Here is a 24,811-nt window from a genome sequence, read left to right on the forward strand (position 1 = left end):
AAACGATAGATATTCATTTCTGTCCCTAGGGAAAGACAGATACACATAGAGTGGAGGAATTATCCTGCCTTTCATTTTTCTTCAAATTTCTCCTTTTCCAAGAAGGCAGATGTTAAGAATCATGAGTCTCAGAGACCCTGGATGTTAGTGTTAGAAGGAACAAGTGTAACTGACCAGCCCAGGATGCTCAACCTGGGTCCACAATGAGCCTCCGAAGACCCAGGATCCAGAATGCTCTGGATGTTTTGGGGTTTTTTTTGGTTTTTTGTTTGTTTGTTTTTTGTTTTTTTGTTTTTATTTTTGTTTTTGTTTTTGTTTTTGTTTTTGCTGGAGTCTCTCTCTGTTGTCCAAGCTGGAGTACAGTGACATGATCTTGACTCACTGCAACCTCTACCTCCCAGGTTCAAGTGATTCTTATGCCTCAGCCTCCCAAGTAACTGGGATTACAGGCACGTACCACCACACCTGGCTAATTTTTGTATTTTTAGTAGAGATGGGGTTTCATCATGTTGGCCAGGCTGGTCTAGAACTGCTGACCTCAAGTGATCCGCCCACCTCAGCCTCCCAAAATGCTAGGATTACAGGCATGAGCTACCGCACCCAGCCTGGAAATAGTTTACAAATGTGTTTGTGCCTGGGCCTATATGCATTTTTCTGGACTGGCTACCAAAGCATTCACCGACTTCTCAAAGCCATTTCTACTCAGAAAAGTTAAGGCCACTGGCATATTGAAATCCTTTGTTTTATAGATATGAAAACTTGCTCCCACGGAAGGCAGGAGACTTCTCCAGAGCCATCCAGCCAGTCAGGGGCCCATGCATGGGCCAGGCCACTATACCAAAGACTTTGTGCACATCCCCTCAGTGCTCTCACAAGACAACCCTGCTGAGGCAGCCACAGTCATCACTTCTTTTGTACAGAAGAGCATGCTGAGGCCCAGAGGGTCCAGTTCCTTCAGAAATGTTGCCTCACCTCCAGGGCTATTTGCACTACACTATGTTATCCCTACACAAAAAGAAAACCCTGGGCTCTGCTGCTGTGCTGAAGGCCATGGGCTTGCCACAGCCACACACACACTAATTTCATAATGATTCGTTCTCTTCCTCAGGCCCCTCATACATTCCCCCAGATGCTAGTTTACTCCTCCTTTGTGCCAAAGAAACTTTCTGCCAGTTGCAGTGGAGCTGGCCTGCCTGGCCCTTGTGCTGGCTGGACACCCTCTGCTGGCAGCATCTTCATGGGCAGCAGCTGGGTGACCCAAGAGTGCAGTGAAGCCACACTTGGAGCTCACAAGAGAGTGTTTCTATGCTCTGATTCTTCCCACACTTAGCAGACCCACGTTTAGAAATCCTGGTGTTACATTTATTCATTCAACCACTTTTTGGTTTGTTTCTTTAGTGTTATGTTTTGTTTTTAATAACCTTTTTAATTAAAAAAATTCATGCACATTGTGCAAACAAGTTAAAATTGATATATAGTGAAAAGTGATTATCTCTTCTATCTCTAGTATCCCTTCCCAGAAAAAAATTTTCTTTTCAACTTATGGTTATCCTTCCCCAAATAGTCTCTGCATGTACAAACATAGCATATGTAAGCATATATTCCCCCTCTTTTAAAAAAAGCACAATTGGAAGCTTCTATATCCACGCTTCTCTACATGGTCCCTGAAATCATTATATTTGGTGAGTAGTTTTCATATGACCCTAGACTGACCTATCTCCTTTTTACATAACTGCATTATATTCCACTATGTAGATACATTTTATTTAACAAATCCTCTATTGATGATTTTTTAGATTATTTCATCTTTGGCTATATAAACAATGCTTCAATGAATAGCCTTGAATTTATTTCTTTGTATGTGTGTGGATATCCATAGAATAAGTTTTCAAAATATATTTTGCTGACTGAAATTTGCCACCAAATTGTCCCCTAAAGTGCATGCACCAATTGATCCTTCCACAAAAGGCGGAAGAGAGTGCCTGTTTTCTTGCATCCTTCCCAACCCTGCAATATTATAGGATTGTAGGCCTGCTCTGTCCAATCATTTGTGCTATGCACAGAGCAAATAGGAATAATGACAGGTAAAAACCCTTAACCTCACGAAGCATAAGGGACACAGACATAAAACCAGAAATTATAGTGCAACATGCAAAGTGTTCTGTTAGGCCAAAAAGAAAAAAAAAAAAAAATCACCTGGAAATGAAGCACTTAGCGAGAAGGCAGAATCCAGTCATCCAGACTGAGGGGCAGGGACTTCCTGGGGTATGCAAGAGGTACCGAGAGAGATATAAGCTAAGTCGAGGAGGGGATCTGTCAGGTAAAGGCTGAAGGTAAAGCAGTCCCCCAGCAGGCCCTGCCTGTGTGCCCAGGCAACTAGGAGAAGCCACGGTTGGCTGGAGTGCAGCTACTGCAGGGGGTGGGTCGTGGCGGCCACATCAGCATCCCCACATCAAAGCACAGCACACATGGTCCGCGGCTGAACTGACAAAGTACTTGATTAGCAGCCTGGAATGTCCAGATGAGGTGTCTGGTCTGCTTGGGACTCATGTGCACCCAGAAGGACCCTCATAATTCAGCATTACTGACACATACAAATGAGTCATCAGCCTGTCAGGGGTATCCAAGGTGGGGGCAAAGACAGAAGAGAGCTGTGGTCACTTCATCTCTCCATCCACCCTGGAAAAGAGGTCTCCCCAGCAAGCAATTGCACATGGAAAGAAGTCTTTGTGGCACAGCCGGTAATGAGCTGCGGCCATTGCATCACGAATGGACACCATATTGCCAGTGGGAAGCACGCCCAGAATCCATATGGCGAAAGGCCTGTTAATGAGCTCCGGGTGCCCAGAGCACTGCTCCCTCTGTGATTTTGCCAAACAGGCAGGAGCAGACAGAAGCCCAGGGCCTTTCTTACTTACTGCTCTTCTGGCCCTGGATGGGGTGTCTCTTATCAGCACCTCCTTTCCTGACTTCCCAGCACATCTCACCACTACCTCTCTTAGGCCAGACCAGCTCAGGATGGAGGGTCAGCTTCACTGAGATCAGCAGCTGCCTCAAAGTGTCGGGCCTCGGGATGTGGCACGTGATACAGGGTGACATGTAAGAACAGGCAGTTCCTGGAGAAAAGGGAGAGGTCTCCACGACCCAGCGGTGCCCTAACTCACTCATTTCCTCCCAGCATCAGTCCTATGACATGTTGCAGTTCTCTGATGCCAGTTAAGTGAATTTATACATTTTATGCTGGAACTGGAACTGAATGAACCCTTACAAAATAAACAAGCGGCCTCAGAAGATAACTGCACAAAAGCTCTGATTTGGAGGTAGTACTAGCAATGCAAGCCTGGCAAACTAGAAAATGGTGGAGCCAACACCTGACCTACTAGCAAACATTCTGTCACTCATATCATGAGATAAAAACAATGCCAATGTAATCAGATGGGACAAGATGTCAGTCAAGACATGATGAAATTATTTAGAAGACTACTCGAACTATGGATTTATAACCAATGTCATCAACAACGTACCTTGCCCTAAATGTTACGTGGTACCTTAAATATAGCTAATAATACCACAACCACCACAATTTGCAAGTTATTCCAAAATATGGATTTTTAAATCTTTAGCCCGTCTTTAATTTGTGTATATTTTATGATATATGCGATAAGGTAATATATTAATACAAAGTAAACTTATGTAATATAAAATGTCAGCATATAGATACTGGGCTAATTGCTCAAAAACATTACACTAAAATAGCACATGATCATAAAACATTGACAGCCTCTGTTCTGAAAAGTCAGGCTTTTCTGTATTTCAATCATGTCATAAGACATTGGGAAGTCTTGAAATTTGTGGTTAGCAAGAATGTATATTTCATCGGAGATAGGGAATTTAATGAAGAAAAAGGGTCAGGCCCAGAAAGAGAAGGGCTAAGAAATCAGCATAAATGAAGCACATCTAAGTGGGCTGATTTTTTTTTTTTTTTCCTGCCATGGCCTCCTCCTCCTCTCAGCAGTCTTATTCCACAATCACACAGAAGTCATACGTGTCTACCCTTCAAGCATGGGCCAAGCTTGCATGACTAGTGAAGCTGATACAGCATCTAGAAGGCTAGAGTGTCCCCCCATGAGACCGTGAGCCCCTCACGTTCACCTCCAGAGGTGAAAGAAGCCCAAGAAAGGGGCCCACCATCCCTGCACCTGGAGAAAATAAATACTTCGAAAACAGCCAAAGCAACGTGCCACAAACCAGGGCATGCTGCCATCACAGAAGCAAATCTTAGCAAGCCCAGCTTTTGTTGTGCCTATATTTAGTGCATGTTCCCTTAGTTTCAGGGATTTTCCAAATATTCCATTCCTCCCTAAATGCATGTTCCCCACATCCCTTGTGGCTCCTGAGAACTCTGTGATCACAAAGCAAAAAAGTGGATTTAGTGAGTTACTCACTTCCTGTTTCACTCTCAGAATTCCAGACAATAAGAATGGACGGCCGGGCACGGTGGCTCAAGCCTGTAATCCCAGCACTTTGGGAGGCCGAGACGGGTGGATCACGAGGTCAGGAGATCGAGACCATCCTGGTTAACACGGTGAAACCCCGTCTCTACTAAAAATACAAAAACTAGCCGGGCAAGGTGGCGGGCGCCTGTGGTCCCAGCTACTTAGGAGGCTGAGGCAGGAGAATGGCGAGAACCCGGAAGGCGGAGCTTGCAGTGAGCTGAGATCCGGCCACTGCACTCCGGTCCGGGCGACAGAGCGAGACTCCGCCTCAAAAAAAAAAAAAAAAAAGAATGAACGCAGAAGACCCAAATTAAACTGCCATCTCTGAAGCACGCTGGTGAAAGGCATTTCCTAAGAGCTCATCCTTCCCCAAGTCATGTGTGCTTTCATCCGTGCCTAGGCAAAGTTGGGTGTTGTGTGACAAGATTTCCAGACCAGGTGAAATCAGGTTGAAATGTGTGACTCCAAGCAAGTCCCTTTCCTTCCCTGAGTCCTACATTTCTCATCCATCAAATAAGGTTCCTTCCATTTTCCCCTGGGGGCCTTGAAGAATTTCTCCTCTTGAAAAGTGAAAGAAATCCTAAAGAATGGAGAAAAAGGACTCTCTCATATATAAGCGTATTTCTTCCTTTTATGCATCCATCTTCTTATACAAAGAAGTAAAGAATAATGTGTGGACAGTGTTCTCCATTCTGGGTTTGTTGAGTACGTCTGAACATTAGAAAAGTCAAAGCAGAATCACAGAAATCATGATTTTCATGACAGAATGATCATTACAGAATTACAGAAAACTTTACTTTTATAAAATTTGCCAGGAAGAGAAGGAAGGAGCAAAAGAATGTGTTTCTGTCCCCAGGCATAGCTGCTCCACAGTGAGAACTGTTCAAGTCACTCCACTACTCAGAATCAAAGTTCCTCCTCTATAAAAACATAATGATGCTTCTCTTTCCTAGCTGCTTGTCCTTTTTCCCCTACAGGTCATTCTCCATCCCACCCCAAACAGCCCCAAACAGTCAGAGTGGCACAAAATGACAGTCTCCAAAAACTGCCCTGACCAAGATCTCAAAATCAAACTTGCTGTCCGAATGGATAAGCCTCAAAACATGAAGCATTCTGGGTAAGTGTTTCTTCCCCAACTAGCAGTTTTGGACACACATCTGTTCATTTCTCAAAACAAAAACAGAAACAAACACAAGATCTTCAGAGAACTATGTAGAAGGAAATATAAAGGATCTATATTAAAATATTTGACTTAGATATTTTACTGTAATCTCCCTCAATTCTTAGGATGACTATATTTGCATTTTTGCTGTCAAAATAGAAAAATGTCCTTCTCTTTCTCTAATAGCGTTTCTAGGACAATTCAAAACTGTCTAAGCAGCATGCTAGGTGATTCTAGTTTGGGGAGGTCCTGTAGGCTCTGTGTACCTTGTCAGAGGCATCCAGATCATTCAGACTCTGCATATGACTCACTCACTCCTCAATCAGCAACCACATCTTCGAGGTGTGAGCAGCAGGGACAGGCCACCTTCAATCAATTCACATTTAATATATTTTAGTATTTAGTGCAGCATTTAAATGAATGAGAAAAAATAGAAAATCTGTGATCGTCTTCATTTTCTTAAGGTTTGAGAAAAAATGACCAATTAATTTCAAGTGAAGTAAAAAGAATAGGTAAGATGCCATATTTTTTTTTTTTTTACAAATAAAACCAGTGATTTTTCTAGAAAATGTTTGTTGATGACTGAGTATATGGTGAGCCATGACCTATTAAACTAAATGACATGGATCTCCTTATCTCAGAAAACATGATAATCATGTAACTCTGAAAAGGGAAAGTTTAACTGGTAGAAGGGAATGGAGTGTTCGGCGGGTATTCTGCAGGTACACTGCCAACTGGCGATCATTCTGCTTAGCCCCTCTGGGCCCTAGAGAGGTCCCATTAATTCTTTTTTGGGTGTATATATATTGATGATAAGGCTCAAAGTGTTAAAAGTGCCATTAAAAATGAGGGTTATAGCTGGGCACGGTGTCTTACGCCTGTAATCCCAGCACTTTGGGAGGCCAAGGCAGAAGGATCACCTAAGGTCAGGATTTGAGACCAGCCTGACCAACACGATAAAACTCCATCTCTACTGAAAATACAAAAAAATTAGCTGAGCATGGTGGCAGGCGCCTGTAATCCTAGCTATTCAGGAGACTAAGGCTGGAGAATCGCTTGAACACGGGAGGCGGAGGTTGCTGTGAGCCAAGATTGCGCCATTGCACTCCAGATGTACTAGAGGTTTGGGGAATTCAGAAACCCAATTTCAGGGCCTAGCTGTGATTAAGACAAGATTAAACAGAAGCTCACATGGAGTCCAGGACAGGAATTGAACTTCCCAGTAGATGAGCAGACCACAGCATGCAGTCAGAGAGTAAAAACAGGAGCCTAGTCACGGTGCCTCGGAGTTCTAGGAAGCGAAAAAAGCCCAAGTTTCCAGAGAAAAACAATGACCTACCAGTCAGGGCACCAGAGAGGTTCAGGTATGAAAGGTTCCAGAGGAAGCAAAGGTCACCTGTGAGCTGGAGACCAGTGACTCAACGCCAGGTTTGGTTTAGATTTAGAGAATTTGCTTTGCATTGTCTTCAGGCCAAATTATTCCAAGCCTGAGATGGGATTAGGGCAAAGCTCTTCTGCCTGGGGTGTGAAAACACCATAGGAGCGTATGCAGGGCCCTAAGTACACACTCAGTCCTTTGTCAAGTGACCAGGATGAAATACAACCAGATTTTCTTCAATTAAACTAGAATGCCGTGAAACATTGCTGAGGTCTACCGTTCTTCCTTCTTATCATGCTCCTGGTATATATTCTGACAATATTCATGGAATTTCTCCCTAATATGTCTTCCTCCTCTGTGATGAGCATCCTACTTTCAAGACAAAGGGGTTGATAATTCAGTTAGGTTTCTGTAATACACAAGAAAAGATCTGCATCTTTAGCAAAATCCTGCCTCATAAATACTCCGTAAATATTTGCTAAAGGAACCAGCACATGAGTGAGCAGAACAGACATAGAAAGAGAGGGAGAGAGAGACAAAGGGGATAGGGCAGATCAAAGAGAGAAAACAGAAAACAGAATATGAATGAATGTATCTGTCCTCTAAACTGCTTTTTTTTCAACTTTCTTTAAAAAGATGATCAGTGCCTCAACCCACATTCGAGTCCCCTTTGAAGCACTGTACTAGGAGTTTTATTCTGTCACTTATTCTCCACAGCAACCACCTGACACAGGTATTATTTTCCCTATTGGATGAATTCCCATTTCCCACATTGTCTTCATTCACTCTGCTGGAAACTGAACTAACTGATTTGGATTGGGGAATTTTTGTGTTGATTTGTTTGTAAAATTATTAACATATTTTAGGCTACCTTGACCCTACAGATGACAGAAGAAACATGTAGCTCACTTCTGACAGGTTTTATAGCTATTTCATATGCTAGACTTCCATTTTAAAATTACCCCTGCCAGGAAATACACCAAGAGAGCTTAAAATAGCTCTGAAAAGTGTACGGTGGATGCCTTAATAACACCATCAGACCCAGTGTGGCCTAAATCAGGGGTGAGCAACTGTAGTTGCCTAAGGGACTATTCAGGGAAAATAAAAATGTTTATGGACTACAATATTTTTTCCATTTAAACTTAAAATAGTTTTACTGAGCCCAGTTGTGTAAAGGAGGATAGAAATATGAGAGCAATGTCACAGCTTAGAAAATGGGAGAGAAAAAGGAAAAAAAAAATTTTTTTTGAGACAGGGTGTGTCTCTGTCACCCAGGCGGGAGTGCAGCAGCGTGATCTCCGCTCACTGCAGCCTCTGCCTCCCAGGCTCAAGCCATCCTCCCAGCTCTGCCTCCCAAGTAGCTGGGACCACAGGTGTGCACCACCACACCCAGCTAATTTTTGTATTTTTTGGTAGAGATGAGGTTTTGCCAGGTTGGCCAGGCTGGTCTCAAACTCCTGGACTCAAGCAATCTGCCTGCCTTGGCTTCCCAAAGTTCTGGGATTACAAGCATGAGCCACCATGACCATCCGAAAAAGAAATTTTTAAGAAGCATAGCTGAGGTTATAAATTGTTTCCACATTAAGGTTTTTGTAAACATAAAAGGAACATAAGAATCACTGGGAATTATGAATATTGGTGTGCACTGTGGTTCTTTGAATGAGCCACTGGGCCATTCAGAATAACTTTATTGAATAGAAATGTGTCAATGGGAAAAATCAACACTGTTTCTTGATCTTAAAATGTTAGTATCTGGGCATATTTGAGAATCAGCAACTCCTAGGTGCCTTTCTAATTTTCATCTTTTTTATCTGTATGGTGTTTTCAAGTTCAGGAAGTACGTTCACATCCATTCTGTTATTTTATCACTGAAACTGCTTCACAAGGAGTGGTATTATCATTCTCCCATCTTAATAAATGAACCCCCCTTCACCCAGATACCCAGACCAAAAACCTTGAAGTGATCATTGACATTTTTCTTTTTCATCCACCATCAATTTTTGTATTTCTTTTTGAGACAGGATCTTGCTCTGTCACCCAGACTGGAGTGCAAAGGTGCAATCCTAGCTTACTGCAGCCTTGACTTCCTGGGCTCAAGCAATCCTCCCACCTCAGCCTCCCAAGTAGCTGGGACTACAGCCATGTACTACCACGCCCAGCTAAGATTTACAAAAAAACAAATTATAGAGATGGGATCTCACTATATTGCCTTGGCGGGTCTCAAACTCTTAGCCTCAAGCAATCCTTCCCCCTCAGCCTCTCAAAGGGCTGGGATTATAGGCATGAGCCACCAAACCTGGCCATCATCAAATTCTTTTCCCTCTATCTTCAATATAAATCTAGAATTCAACCCTTCACCCCTGCCTCCATCTCACCGTTGGCCTCCAAGCCTCCATTGCTGCTTCCCTTCACTTGCTGCTCCTGCCTCATAAGCAGTTCCCTGCTTCTGCCCCTGCCTCCCAATATTCTATTTCCTACCGTGAAGCAAGGGAATTTTCTTTAAAAAACGCAGGTCAGATCCTGCCACTTGAATGCACGAAAACCTCCAGTGATTCCCCATCTCATTCAGAGTAAAAGCCAATGTTGTTACCATTACTATGAGACCCTGCCTACCTGGTCTTGATCACTGTTCCAGCCACATTGGCCTCCTTGCTCTTCCTCCCAGGCACAAAGTACACCCCCGTCTCAAGGCCCTTGTCCTGGCTGTTTCCCTTCTCTTTCACCCAGATCTCCAACATTTCTATACCTTATCAGAAAGCCTTACCTGGCCCACCTGTGTCCTCCCTCTCTCTCTTACTCTGTTTTGTTTTCACCAGAGCTCTTATCATTTATATCATATACTTCTTTATTTGTTAGTTCGTTGTCTGTCTTTCCCACTAGACTGTGAGTTCCTTGTCAGAAGGGAAATCTGTCTCCTTTTTTCACAGGACCCTCATACAGAGACTGACATGTAGCAAAAGTCCAGTGAATTATTTTTTGTTTAGATGAATAAGTGAATAAATGAACCCCCATTTACACTTAGAGAAATTGGAGCTTAAAGTGGTTAAAATACTTGCCCAAGTCAGAGTAAGCATTAGAGCTGGGTCCACAGTTATTGCTTTCAATCCAACCTTAACTGAGGACCTGAAGCTTGACTAAAATAGAGAGCTCTTCATGGCTCCACATTTAATTCATTCAATGAATCGCAGTCCACCAACCAGGAGTAATTTGCAGCAATTCTGATTATCCTTTTATTTTTTAACAAACTTCAAAAGGAATACAGTTTGTAACACTCGGCTATCTTCTTAAAATCTCTTTTCCCCTTCCATTTCTGTAGCTGTGCTACTATTCTAGACCTCTTGTTCTTCAAAATCATCACACTTCTCTCCTCCTCATAGGTCTCCAAGACACCACTCTTTCTGGCACAGACTCTAAAACCAGGGTACTGGACTAGACTAATTAAATATCTTCAGTGTTTCATTTTTATCTCCCTTGTTGACTTCTTATCTATAAATGTCAATTAGATCAAGTCAGTTTATAGTGTTGTTCAAATAATCTATATCCTTACGGATTTTCTGTCATTCATTTAGAGGAAGCTCTCAATCTCTTACTACAATTTTAAATGTGTTTCTCCTTGTAGTTATGTCTGGTTTTGCTTCATATATTTTGAAGCTTTGTTATTAGCTGCAGAAACATTTAAGATTGTTATGTATTCTTGATTGACTTACTCCTTTATCATTATGAAATAATCTTCTTGATCCCCAGCAATATTCTTTTCCTGCAATTTACTTTGTATAACAGTGATATAGCCCCTCCAGTTTTTTTAATAAAAAAAGTGTTAGCATGGTAAATCTTTTTTTCTATCTTTTTATTTTTAACCTATTTATGTCTTTTATAAAGTGCATTTCTTATAGGCAGCATAGAATGCAGTCTAAGTTTTTAACTCAGATTTGAAGATCTCTGCCTTTTAGTTGAGATACTTAGCCTAATTGCATTTAATGTTATTATTGATAAATTTAAACTTATTTTGTTATTTGTCATCCTCGCTTTTTATTTTCTGTTTGTCCTATCTGATCTTTATTCCCTTTTTCCTATTTTTCTGCTTCTTTGGAATTAGCTGAATATCTTTGTGATTCTACTTTGTCTTCTTTATTATCCCTAAATGCCAATTAGGTCAAATTGCCTGGAATGCAATTCTTGCCACAACCACTTATTAGCTGTAGGCAAGTTTCTTAACCCCTCTGGACTACATTTTGCTCAATGTAAAACAGAAATAACAACAGTGTTTGTCTTGTAGGGTTGTTGTGAGGACTAAATGAGCTAATACATGTACAGTATTTAGAACAAGGTCTGATACATGGTAACAGCTACAGCTATAGAAGAGTTATTGTTGTTAGTGGTGTTGGTTGTAATCATCATTGTTATCTGCTTTCATCTATTCTTTGTAGTTTTCCCCAGCCCATGCTTCTTCTTGCTGGGCTGCTGTAAGATAGCTGAGGTACCTGGAGTCTCCCTGCTCTGCATATGCTCCTTCACACCCAAGAAGATGACAAAAGCATCCCTGTGGGAATCATGGTTCTTGTCTCACTGTGACTTCTATTCTTATAAGAAATTCTTATGAAGAATTTCTGACAAGGAGGAATAAGTTCAAGAGACCTATTGTACAATATGATGACTATGATTCATAACAGTATATTGTATACTTCACAGTTGCAAGAGTAGATATTTAATAAAGAGAGCTATGTTACTAATTCACATTAAATTCACAAATATCATATGAGAGAAGACTGTCCCTTTTTTTATTCAAATGAAAAGTTACAAGCATTGCCATGGGTGCTACCCTGCCAAGTAGTCCCAGAGCAGAGGGACACTGAGGCCAGGCTGGTCTTCCATGATTCAGCAATTTTGGGGGATTCCTGGAACTTAAGTTGAACACAGATGAATCTTCCTCTTATTTTTTTAATCCTTTGTAGGTCGCTCACTCTGGCATCTCATATAACTAAAATGTCCCCAGTGAATAACATGAATGTCAGTGACCCAGTAGCAAGAATTTTACAAAAATGTCATAAGAGAGGATACATTCAAATCATGATGCAAAATATGGCCTGGAGCTCCAAACCCAGACATGTGTACCTCACTTTCCTTCTCAACAGATGTGCACCCAAAAGTTGAATGTGAATTCAAATAAAGAATCCAAAGAGAAACCCTTTGCAAAGTTAGTAATTATTTACTCTTTCTACTAGGACTGCTTTTTTTTCTTCTTTTTTTTTTTTTTTTTTGAGACAGAGTCTTGCTCTGTCACCCAGGCTGAAGTGCAGTGGCATGATCTCAGCTCACTGCAACATCTGCTTCCAGGTTCAACTGATACTCATATCAGTTCAACTGATACTCCTGAGTAGCTAGGACTACAGACGCATACCACCATGCCCAGCTAATTTTTTTTTTTTTTCAGTAGAGATGAGGTTTCACTATGTTGACCAGGCTGGTCTCAATCTCCCAACCTCAACTGATCTGTCCACCTCAGCCTCCCAAAGTGCTAGGAGTACAGGTGTGAGCCACTGTGAGGACTGCTGTTTTTACTAGTACAAATAGTAGCACACATAACAACAACAACAATAATACTTATCCAGCCCTTACCATGTGCCAGTGAGCATGCTAAGTGCTTGATACATATCACTCCCATGAGTTCTCACAAGAACTCTATAAAGTAACTCTTGTTATGTTATCCCCATTTTACAGCTAAGGAAACTGAGGCAGAGGGCAGCTAAGCCAAAGGAAAGTTAATGACAGAGCCAAAATTGCCACTTAAGTGTTTCTCCTTTAGTCTGAGATCTAACCACTGGTCTAAACTGCCTCTCAGTACATTAGAATGCTGCTTTATCTATTGGTAAATCCAGATTTCCACATATCCGGACAGCGTGAAGACAGAGAGTTCAGGGCCACTAATGCCCACACAAATAGATCTGCCTGTAGTGTGAGGAGCTAGGAGGGAAGCCACCTGTATGTCTGCAATAACAGAACTTCCATCTGCTCCAGGTACTGTGCATCCTATTTAATGAGCATGTTTCCACCCAAGAAAACGCAGAGCCGGAGCTGACTAGACAGAAACAGTACATCTCAGCCCTCAGTTTTTCTTGGTTTTGACACCTTCTGGTATGTGCCAAATTAGCAATAAATTCTGAGGAAAACCTCAGAGGGAAAGCCCCTCCCTCAAGCAGACTTTCCGAAGGAAAATTGTTGCTTTTTCTCTGATCCCACCAGCTTTCCCATTCAGAAGCCTTTAACCAGAAATCCCCTCTGTTCAATTAGAATCGTGACTCATGTTCTTACTTCAAAAAAAGAAACCAAAGTTTGTCATCTAGAAAGGAGGAGGAAGAGTGTGAAGAAGAGGGTGCTTTAGAGTCAGACTGTTCTGAGTTTAATTTCTGACTGTGTCCTTCATCAGCTGTGGAACCTAGGAAAGTTACTTAAACTTTCTCAGCCTCAGCTCCCTCAACTGTAAAATAGGAATAATAGTATATAATGATATAGCTAATAGTAAGTATTTACTTTAACCTAGCTATTGTTCTAAAGACTTTATGTTTCTACTTTAATCCTCACACCCTTGAGGTAGGTACCATTAGTATTATCCCCATTGTATAGATGAGAAAACCGAAGTAGAGATAACTCTAGTAATTTATTTGCCCAAGGTTGCACATGAATCTGGGCAACATATCTCCAGATTTAAGCTCTTAACTCCTCAAGATGAGTGTAATAAATTCACATAAAGTGCCTGGCACAGCACAGAAAACTTGTAACACTTCACTAAGTAGTAGTTATTGTTTTTATTATGAAGGAGTAGTTAACGATTCAATATGAATTACACTGTATGGGTTCTATGAACTTCTTTTTCTACTTTTATTCTCATGTATTATGATTATATACACAATAGATGTTGTAGCTGTATTCATTGTTGCAAATCTCTTTCTATGGATGCAAAGTAAAGGGAAAGCGTTAGTAGCTGCCAGATATAATTGCAGAAAAGTGTGAGGCTGTTACAGTCTTGCTAGTCATTACTAAAAAAACTACAGTATTTCTTGCCCACTTCCTGAATTTGATTTTTTACATCATCTACTTCCCTATGTACCTAAGTCCAAGATTTCCTTTCACATATTTAACTTATTGTTTGCTGCTAAAATGATACGTTTTCCTCTGCCCATAGAGAGATTTTGTAATAAAGCTGACATTTATTGTGCATCTACTTCCTGACATGCCTCATGCTTATACTTCACAAGCACTGTCTCATTTAATCCTCACAACAGCCCTATTAGTGAGGAACCATTACTGACCTGTCTTATGGAGCACCAAGAGGTTAAGCATCTTGACCAACATCTCACAGTAACTGGCAGAACTAGAACTGGAAGATTATACTCTTAACTGTTACAAGCCAGTAATCTCTCTCCTTAGCCCTGGCTGAACCTCCCTCTTATGTCCATTTATTCCATGAATACATTAATATATTATTTTAAGCACTGACCAGGACAGCTAGATGATCTGTGTAACCCAGGAGCTGTTTGCGCCGGCCTCAGCAGCAGCACAGGGCTGATAAACTTATCAGTCATCCAGTCAATGCTCCCTGCCTCAGCTTTGGTCTAGCCATCACCTCTCTTGCCTGAGCCCCTGTGACCAGCTTTTTACTGATCTCTTTGCTTTCTCTCTTGCCACCCCCTTCCTCCTACAGTGTATTCTCTATCCAGCAGCCAGTGAGATCTTCTTAAATAGAAATATGATTGTGTCCCCCCTCCCCCCACTTTTAAAACCCTTCCATAGTTTACCATTCATATTTAGAATAAGCATACTGGCAATCTGATTTGCCCATTTAAGAGGTCAGTCTAGCTACTGCAGGATGAATGGAGAATAGACACAAGAAGGAAAGTAGGAAAGCCCATTAGCAGACTCCTGTCATGGTCCAGGTGGTGTTGTTGATGGTGACTTGACTGGGTAGTTGCAATAGGGATGGAATGAGATGGGATACATTTGGGAAGGCAAGTTTGAAGAACTTGGCAATGGATTACATGTTTTGTATGCAGTGTTTTAAAATCTCATCAGAAATCTTTAGAAAGATCGCTCTGATCTCTCAAGAGCATGGCACTTAAAACCAACTGAACTATAACAAATGTCTATTGACCAGTTACCATATATCAGGAACTCATAGGAATTCAGAAAGAAGAACATGGTTCTGTGCTAGGTATTTAGAAAGCAGGATCAGAGTTCCTTCCCTCCAGAAACTCACAGTTCAATAGTAACAATAAATATAACCACAAATAAATTAAAGCTGTGTGATCATTGTAACAGCAGAATTATCTACAAGGCCTAGGAGATGATGACATCAAAGTAAAGGTTTAAACTGAGGGAGAATATGAGTTTTCCCATGAGGAACAGGGAGAAGGCATCCCAGGCAGCATAGGTTGTACCAAGTTACAGAGGTGTGAATTTTTATGGTGTGGTCAGGAATTACAGATACACAATGTAGATAATACAATGTGTGGGAACCAAGTCAAGGGTGTAAGCAGAGATGGAAAATGAAAAGGTTTTTAGGCTAGGTCAAGATGCTGGACTTTTTCCCTATAGGCTAAGGTTTTCCCGAGTGCATTCATGCTGCTGATAGTACAGTAGATCGTTTTAATGATATACAGACGAGCATGGATCAGATATAATTGGCCTTCCCTATCCACAGGTTCTACATCTGAGAAATCAACCAACCATGGAAGGGAAATATTTGGGGCGGGGGGGGAACAATGAAAAATAAAAAATAATGAGAATTAAAAATAATACAGTAGAACAACTATTTACATAGTATTTACATTGTACAACGTATTATAGGCACTCTAGAGATGATTTAATATATATGGGAGGGGCCAAGCGAGGTGTCTCATGCCTGTAATCCCAGCACTTTGGGAGGCCGAGGCAGGCAGATCAACTGAGGTCAAGAGTTCGAGACCAGCCTGGTCAACATGGTGAAACCCCATCTCTACTAAAAATAACAAAAATTAGCCAGGCATGGTGGTACGCATCTGTAATCCCAGCTACTCGGGAGGCTGAGGCAGGAGAATCGCTTGAACCCAGGAGGTGGAGGTTGCAGTGAGGAAATCATGCCATTGCACTCCAGGCTGGGTGACGGAGTGCGACTCCATCTCAAAAAAAGAAAAAAAAAAATTTTAAAAAGGGTGTGCTTAGGTTATATGCAAATACTACACCATTTTATGTAACAGACTTGAGCATCTGTGGATTTTGGTGTCTGCAGGGGTCCTGGAACCAATTCCCTGTAGATGCTGAGGGACAAATGTAATCATTTATGTATTTTAATGTGTGCTACATAATGTATAATTAGTATATCAAGCCTATAATATAGTTTCTTTTTCAAAATAAATGTATTCATGTTAAGTAAGTTAATTTGAAGGAAAATATCAAGTAAATCAATAGAACAGGTGAACAGATGTGGGACCAATCATGAAAATGAAATGTAAGAGGCCAAAGTTCGAGGCACCTTTCATATAAATGGCAGGGGAAGGGGGTAGGCACTGAAGGAATTTTAGCATGGAAAAGGCATGATAAGATTTGCAGGTGGTAAGCTCTGTCTCATTTCCAGGAATAGGATGAAAATCATTCTCATGTCCCTGAAACCAATTAAGAGGTTCCTCTATAATTGTCCATGGAAGCAAAAAATGTGGGTGGGGACTGAAATAGTGGAAGTGGGAAGAGGGAAGACGGAGCCATGAGGAACTCCCCAGGAGGTAAAAACTCAACTGCACTTGGCTACTGAGGAATAAGGATGAGGAAACAGAAGGACCCAGGATGACTCCTGGGTTTCTGGCTTGAAGGTCTGAGTAGATTTTGGCTGCCAGCCACTCTTAAGGGCCCCTGAAATTTGTCAGGCAGGAAAAATTTTAATTAGGTGAATTCTTCATTATGTTCCAAAGCAGAAATTCTGTCTGATTTGAGGTGAAGTGAGGATTTGGAAGTTTTCCAGTGGGTATTGATGACAGTAAACAGGTAAAGCCAGTTTTAGAACTCAGTTAGTATTTGAATGTATTTCAATATGACCAGATCTCTCCTTTCTTAGTTGGATAGAGCCTGAAAAATGCCAGTCTCGATTCCTAGATTGGTGCCAGTTCAATATGTAACAATCCACAAAGCAGATAGGTTAATACCTGAATTGATTAGTAATACTGATCTTAGGCCAGGCGCGGTGGCTCACACCTGTAATCCCAGCACTTTGGGAGACCGAGGTGTATGGATCAACTGAGGTCAGGAGTTTGAGACCAGCCTGACCAAAATGGTGAAACTCCATCTCTACTAAAAATACAAAATTAGCCAGGCATGGTAGCACATCCCTGTAATCCCAGCTACTTGGGAGACTGAGGCAGGAAAATTACTTGAACCCAGGAGGAGGAGGTTGCGGTGAGCTGAGATCGCACCATTGCACTCCAGCCTGGGAAACAAGAGTGAAACTCTGCCTCAGAAAAAAAAAAAAAAAAAACAGTAATACTTATCTTAACATATCCAGATAGCTTTGAGCTCTGCCTCTATAGTTCTCAACCCTCCTTTTTATTTTATTTTCCTGTATAAAAAATTAATTTCTTTCAACAGAAGAGCTTTTGGAGAAGGAGGAAGGAAGTGGGGAGAACTTCCTGTGTTGACTTGGAACTTCCTCCCTGTAACGTACCTGCATTTCTCCCTGTAATACACCTGCAATACAGCAGAAGAAAACAAGGGAAGGTTTTCCTGAATGAAACTTGACAAGAGGCAAAAGAGTTGTGAGATTTAGCACCCTCTTTTTTCTTTTGTGTGCAGTGTCTTTCAGGAGTTCCCCTACCTAAAAGACTTTCAGCACGTACACAAATTAAGTTGCAGCATAACATTTTCCAAGGTGCTTTCTGGAATCAGTCAAGGAGTCTAAGTCTCACGATAGGCCTCAATTCCTCCTGTAAGTGGAAGTGAACAGTGCTTGCTGTTGCTTATGCTCAACCACAGGCTCCAAAATCTGTGCCCTGTTCCTGAGCCATGTGCATTTCCTTGTTTATAAGTACCAAGCTTCATGGCAAAGTGTGTTCAACAATTCACTTACTCATGCATTAATGCAGCTCTGGTCTTTCTCCTTTCCCTTAGGTATTTATGGGCCATCGGTAAGAATGTCTGGAAGAGATGGAAGAAAAGGTTTTTTGTATTGGTGCAGGTAACTAACTCTTCAACTCTAATAATATCAGTCTTAAGAGACATCGGTATTAAAGATTTGCTAGAATGAATGAATGCTTTTTAACTGAGTATAACTTTAATAGAATACACAGAGCTCATGCATTTAGCACAATGAATTTTTACATATATCCATGTAACCACCATTCAGAGGAGGATACGGAACATTTCCAGTACCCAAAGGGCTCCCTTGTGCTCTAGTCTCTATTTTTATATCACTTTAAATTTTTAAAAAATTAATGGATACTCATAATTTCTTAATTCAAACAATACAGAAGTATGTGAGATAAGTCGGGGAGAGTAGACTCCCACCCCTGCCCAGTCTCCTGCCAGGGATGAAGGATTCCAGGAGGGAGCAAGCTCATGCCAAGTGAGGGCTACAGGGACATTGACTTCGGCTGAAAACAATGTAGCATTTTGAAAAGAACTGAGATAGGCATTATGAGTAAAGTCAGAATTTAGTTGGACTTTTTGCCTCTATTTTATTATTTAGTGTGTTTGAATTTGAATTATCTGTGTGGGAGTGCTCTACTCTTCTTGGTGCCTGGTGCTTCCAAAAGTCTTAGCCAATGTCCCCTAACTATGTTTAATATCTAGAATAAATATTTCTGGTAAACTTCTTTTTTCTTTTTTTTTTTTTTTTTTACTTAAACAAACCAAATTCTTCAAGTTGTTCTGCAACTTGCTTTTTCCACACAAGTTATTTAGATACCTTCAATGTTTACACCCATAACTCTGGCTCTAATATCTGTAAACTTTTCCCTTTTGGATAGACTTCTGGACTTTCCCAATTTAGACTATTCTTAATACTGCAGGGAACATCTGTGTATATGGATACAAATGTAGATGCAGATATTGATGTTAATACATTAGTCATATATAAATAATACCTTTACTGTTGAGCATTTCTTAAATTTTTTTCCAGAAATAGTAATACCTGTCCTTGAAAGACCCCATTTTTTTGGTTGGGGAGGGGTATTTATTTTTTGCATCAGGATTTTTCGGTTTACAAAGAAATTTTCCAGTGCCTCTTTTTAATTTTCAGACTTCACCGGAGCATTTAAACTATAATTCAATTTGCAGAAATCTAATTTATGCTATACTCTGAAAGATTTCACAAAGTGAGTCAACTTGTAACTGAGTGACAAAGGTGCTTATTGGGTTACTTGACCAGGATTAATATTTAGAGTGCTACCAATATTTAGAGTACTTTATACTCGGAGACCTGACTATACAGTAACTCCCTTTTAGGTCTAAATGACCTTGAGGGTTCCACCAACTCTGAACTTCTAAGACTAGACCGTCTATAGATCTACTTAAGTCTCTGCTGTGCCACTAAGGCAAAATGCAGCTCTCTGACTCTAATAAGCAAGAGGTAATCTTTGCTTTCAATATTGTTGTAGGGTAGGACAAAACCTTAAAGTGATTTAGCCACAAAGAACATTTTGGAATGATGCCCATCCCTCAAAATAACCCGTGGTTGCCGGGTGTGGTGGCTCACGCCTGTAATTCCAGCACTTTGGGAGGCCGAGGCGGGTGGATCACCTGAGATCAGGAGTTCAAGACTAGCCTTGCCAACATGGTGAAACCCTGTCTCTAGTAATAGTACAAAAAATTAGCTGGGCATGGTGGTGCATGCTTGTAATCCCAGCTACTAGGGAGGCTAAGGCAGGAGAATCACTTGACCAGGGAGGTGGAGGTTGCAGTGAGCTGAGACTGTGCCATTGCACTCCAGCCTGGGCAACAAGAGCAAAACTCCGTCTCCAAAAAATATAATTAAAATAATGCATAGCTAAGCAATTGAAGCTCTTTTAGCTTGCAGTACATTTCCTTAGACTATTAACTGACCAATATTTATTCAGCACCTACTTTGTGTGGAGCACATTGAGAGGACATAGAGAAGAACTAAGGTCTGGTATTTAGCTCCCAGAAAGGAATCTGTTAGAGTTCTACATATGCAAACAGCAGAAATAGACTCAAGCTAATTAAGGTTTAAAAAATGAATCTATGGAAGGCTTTGGAGTTAACTCATAGAATTGTGGAAAAGTCTGAATTACCCATCCATGTTTAGAACAGGGCCAGCATAGTTCCAGAAATCCAAGTTGTGTTAGGCTTCTCCAGAGGGAGAGAACCAATAGGATATATGTATATAAGAAAGGGCATTTATTAGGGAGAACTGGCTCACATGATTACAAGGCCAAGCCACACAATAGGCTGTCTGCAAACTGGGGAAGAAAGAAGTTGGTAGTGGCTTATTCTGAGTCTGAAAACCTAAAAACAAAGGAAGCCAACAGTACAGCCTTCAGTCTGAGGCCAAAGGCCCAAGATCCCCCAGCAAGCCACTGGTACAAGTCCCAGTGTATAAAGGCCAAAGCACCTGGAGTCTGATGCCCAAGGGCATTAGGAACAAAAGGAACCATGTAGCAGGGAAGAAAGATGAAAGCCTGAAGACTCAGCAAACAAACTTATCCCACCTCCTTCCGCCTGTTTTGTTCTAGCTGCGCTGGCAGCTGATTGGATGGTGTCCATCTACACTGGATGTGGGTCTTCCTCTCCTAGGCCACCAACTCAACTGTCAATCTTCTCTGGCAACACCCTCACAGACACACCCAGAAATAGTACTCTACCAGCCATCTAGGCATCCTTCAATCCAACCAGTGGACACCTTATATTAACCATCACAAGTCCTGGAACCATGGCCAGTGCTTCTGGTGTGGTCACGAGACAGACTGGCTCTGACCACTTTCCATCCTTGCATCTCTCCTTGAGGGCCAAATTTCATAGAGGGAGAATTGGTTTAGTCCAACCTGGTTCACTCCCAACTTTTAGCAGGAAGAATGGGTGGCACTTGGATTGACAGTCCCACTGGATTGTCTTTCATGCAAAATCAGGATGCCACTATCAGAAGGAGAAATGGATACTGGGAAGGTAAAAATAACTGGTATCCACTTTAAAGAGCATACAATGTAAATGGGAAGACAAGACACATCAAAAGAGACGGTGCTGGCCAGGAGCAGTGGCTCACGCCTGTAATCCCAGCACTTTGAGAGGCGGAGGTGGGCGGATCACTTGAGTTCAGGAGTTTGAGACCAGCCTGGGCAACATGGTGAAAATCCATCTCTACTAAAAATACAAAAACTAGCCAGGCATGCTGGCTTGTGCCTGTAATCCCAGCTACGGGGAACGTGGAGGCAGGAGAATTGCTTGAACCCAGGAGGTGGAGATTACGCCACTGCACTCCAGCCTGGGAGACAGAGTGAGACTCTGTCTGAAAAAAAAAAAAAAAAGCAGTGCTGAGTCATGCATGGTTCTCGCCCCTCAGTGCTTCTCATTGCACTTGGCACAGCAGTCTCTCTTGGAATCACTTGGGAGCATGCCTGGCCTCCCCGATAGACTGTGCACTGTTTCAGGGCCAGTTTTGTTTCTGATTCTTTTTTGTGTCCTTCCCTCTTTCCTCCACCACACTCATACACAGTCCCTAGCCCAGTGTCTGGCACAGGCAGTCAGGAAATGTTCATGGAAGAGAAAAAAAAAAAAAAGAGAGAGGAGAAAAACTCAGGCAATACCTTGGGTGGTGCTGAAAAAGAAGAGATCATGTGCTCCGAGAAGTGGCTGGTGACAACCATTCTCAGATTTCTGAGAACTTCTGATGTGATTAAGTACTTAGGAGAAGTAGATGACCTCTTATTTCGGGAGATGAAACTCTTCAGGAAAAACAAGAGGAAATGTGTGGAAAACATCAGTAAAGCCATGTCTGTACAGTAAGTATAGGGAGAACCAAAAGGGAGAGAATGATTTTTTCAGGCAACTGGAACACAGGAGTTTAGAGCCTTCACACTGAGCCTTCTACCAAGAGAAGATGAAAGTCACACAGCAGCTAAAAAGCAAGTTCTGTGCTCACTTCTGAGAATCATAAAAGGGTACTTCTCATCTAAAGTTCAGTATCTTTCCTAGAAAGGCAGGAGAAAATAAGTTCAGAATTCTGTGAAATTTTTCATGTACATATGATTCTCATTAACTTTAAAGAGCTGTCAAGGTATGTTGGGTACATCCATCCCCCCCAAAAAATCTGTTTCAGCCTGAATCAGATTTCTCCCTTAACAACCTCTGTGACACACAGAGGTGACATGAGATTCCCATCATCACAAAGATAATGGGGGAGCCAGGGTGACAACTCAGGTCTTCTCTTTCAATTCTTGTCCCATTCACCACGACAATGTCTAAAAGCAATTTGCTGGCACACCCAGAAAATACTGCATTATTTTTAAATGATTTCCATTTTTTTCCTCTATTTAAGTGATCACATTTAGAAGCACTTTATCAATATCATAATGAAAAAAACATGCTCCCTTTGAAACAACCCCAATGCCGTCAGAGCTGCAGGAGGAAAGTTCAAGGCGCCAGTGCTGGTCCAATTCAGAGGAAGCTAAAATGTCCCAGGTTGTTTGAAGAAAAGGATGTCAGTCCAAGTAGTGACAATTGGCCCCCAACAGCTGCATGCAATGTTGAATTCAGTCATATGTACAAGCAATTTTCAGTTTCTCTTTAGCCACCAACCCTTACTTTGAAACTCAAAATGCAAACATGAAACCCAGCGAACCACCCTGGTTCAATTTGCAGAATGGTGAGGGTTCTGGGAGAGGGGGAAGATTCATCTAACCCCGCCCCTGCTCCTGGGCAGCCTTAGAAGAAACTCCCTGGAAAACAGTGTGGAAACCACCAAACAGAAAGTATATCTACCCAAGTGACTTACTGACTCTTTGTGTCTTTCAATTCAGATGTTAGATCTTATGGAACGTATTTGTATAGAGTGCTAAGAGCACACAATTTCCAACACAATTATGATTTCATACATTAAATTTAAAACAAGGAAAATTGTCTGAAAACAACAAAGGTGAAGAGAGGACATCCAACATTAGTCTCCTCAAAATTCATCTCCTGCACACACATATAGAGTATACATTTTTGCTTGTAACACGTAACAATTAAAACTCTCCCTGACTGAGATTTCCTATTAGTGCTACTGTCTTTAGGAACAAAATGTTAGCTATAAAGGGACTTTCTACTAGTCAGGGATAAAGGACATACTCAGAGGAGTGCTGGACCAAAGTAGCAATTCCCATTTCTTAAGGATCAGAGCTAAAATTATTATAGATGTGGCTAGAGTCTGCCCTACCAACTGTGAAGGGAATGAAGCAGTCGTAAGGAGCTTCTGTTTCAGGGATACAAGCATTCCTGTGTGATGAGATGGTGTCTGTAAATGTGGGCCTGGACCATCTGCAGCAGGTGTTGTTTAAAATGCAGATCCCCAAGGTGCCATCCAGAAGGCTCTGATACAGTAAGTCTGGGGTGGGGCCCAGTAATCCGTACTTACAACAAGCACCCCAGGAGATGCAGGTGGTCCAAAGGCCACCCTTGGAGAAACACTGTCTTGGAGGTCATTATCCTGCTTAAATAAAAGGTCTTATTCCCTTCAGAGGACACCATCTTAGAGTTTATGTTCTCTATGGAACCAAGCATCAGAGTAGCTAAATAGATGACTATATTTAAATGGCATAATAAAGCCTCCTCTTGCCATGTTCCTTGAAATTCCAATATATGTCCTATAAACTTGGTTGGCTGCAAACCCTAATCCAGAGATTAAGGGGAAATGGGCCTTCAGTACCCTGAGTCAAGAAATTACTGGGGCCTTGTTCTAAACCCTCGGGTCCATGGCGAGAACCAAGCACATTGATTACTACTGTTAGTAACTCTAATGTGACCAAATCAACACTGATGATAAAGGTGCCAATTCCATAGAGCACCGCTGGATAGCCAGAATGCCCCACCCTGTGTGTGTAAGGAGAACAGTGAAAACAGGCCAACTTATCACCCATATCAGGTTAGAAAGTCTTAACGCTATCATCTTTTTATTTAAAAAATATTTTTATTCTGTGATCAAAAGATTTCCAGTGGCCGAACATGGTGGCTCATGCCTGTAATCTTAGCACTTTGGGAGGCTGAGTCAGGTGAATCACGAGGTCAGGAGTTCAAGACCAGCCTAGGCAACATGGTGAAACCCCGTCTCTACTAAAAATACAAAAATTAGCTGGGCATGATGGCGCACACCTTAGTCCCAGCTACTCAGCTGGCTGAAACAGGAGAATCACTTAAACCCGGGAGGCAGAGGTTGCAGTTAGCCAAGATCACTCCACTGCACTCCAGCCTGGGTGACAGAGGAAGATTCTGTCTCAAAAAAAAAGATTTCTGGTTAAAATCGACTGTTTTGATGGGTGTTCAAATAATTTCTGAGACATTTCCCCCCATTTTAGCACTATACAAACAGTAATATTATGTGGTTCCTCTAATAATGTGGACAATCACTTGTATTTATATGGTTTCTTAGAGCTTACAAAGTGTTCGTCAAGCTGGTCTTCACAACCTTTCTGTACTACAGTGAGGACAAGGCTTTTCTCAACTTCACATTAGAGAAAACTAAGGCTCAGAGTGGCTAAGTGGCCTGCGCAAGGTCAATGGCTTATAAGCAGCCAAATATGAAACCTAACACAGGCCAGGTGCAGTGGT

At 41.6% G+C, this 24,811-nt stretch overlaps 1 protein-coding gene across 1 annotated transcript in view; it reads left to right on the top strand.

The window, feature by feature from the left end:
- The window catches only part of CADPS (Ca++-dependent secretion activator), a 482,801-nt gene that overhangs the window by 288,907 nt on the left and 169,083 nt on the right, over nt 1-24,811 (top strand). The window contains 2 exon segments of the mRNA XM_011947195.1: nt 5,474-5,613; nt 18,164-18,230. Coding sequence (XP_011802585.1) covers nt 5,474-5,613; nt 18,164-18,230 — 207 coding nt within the window.

Source organism: Colobus angolensis, unplaced genomic scaffold, assembly GCF_000951035.1.
Source record: "Colobus angolensis palliatus isolate OR3802 unplaced genomic scaffold, Cang.pa_1.0 Scaffold26, whole genome shotgun sequence".
Taxonomy (NCBI): Eukaryota; Metazoa; Chordata; class Mammalia; order Primates; family Cercopithecidae; genus Colobus; species Colobus angolensis.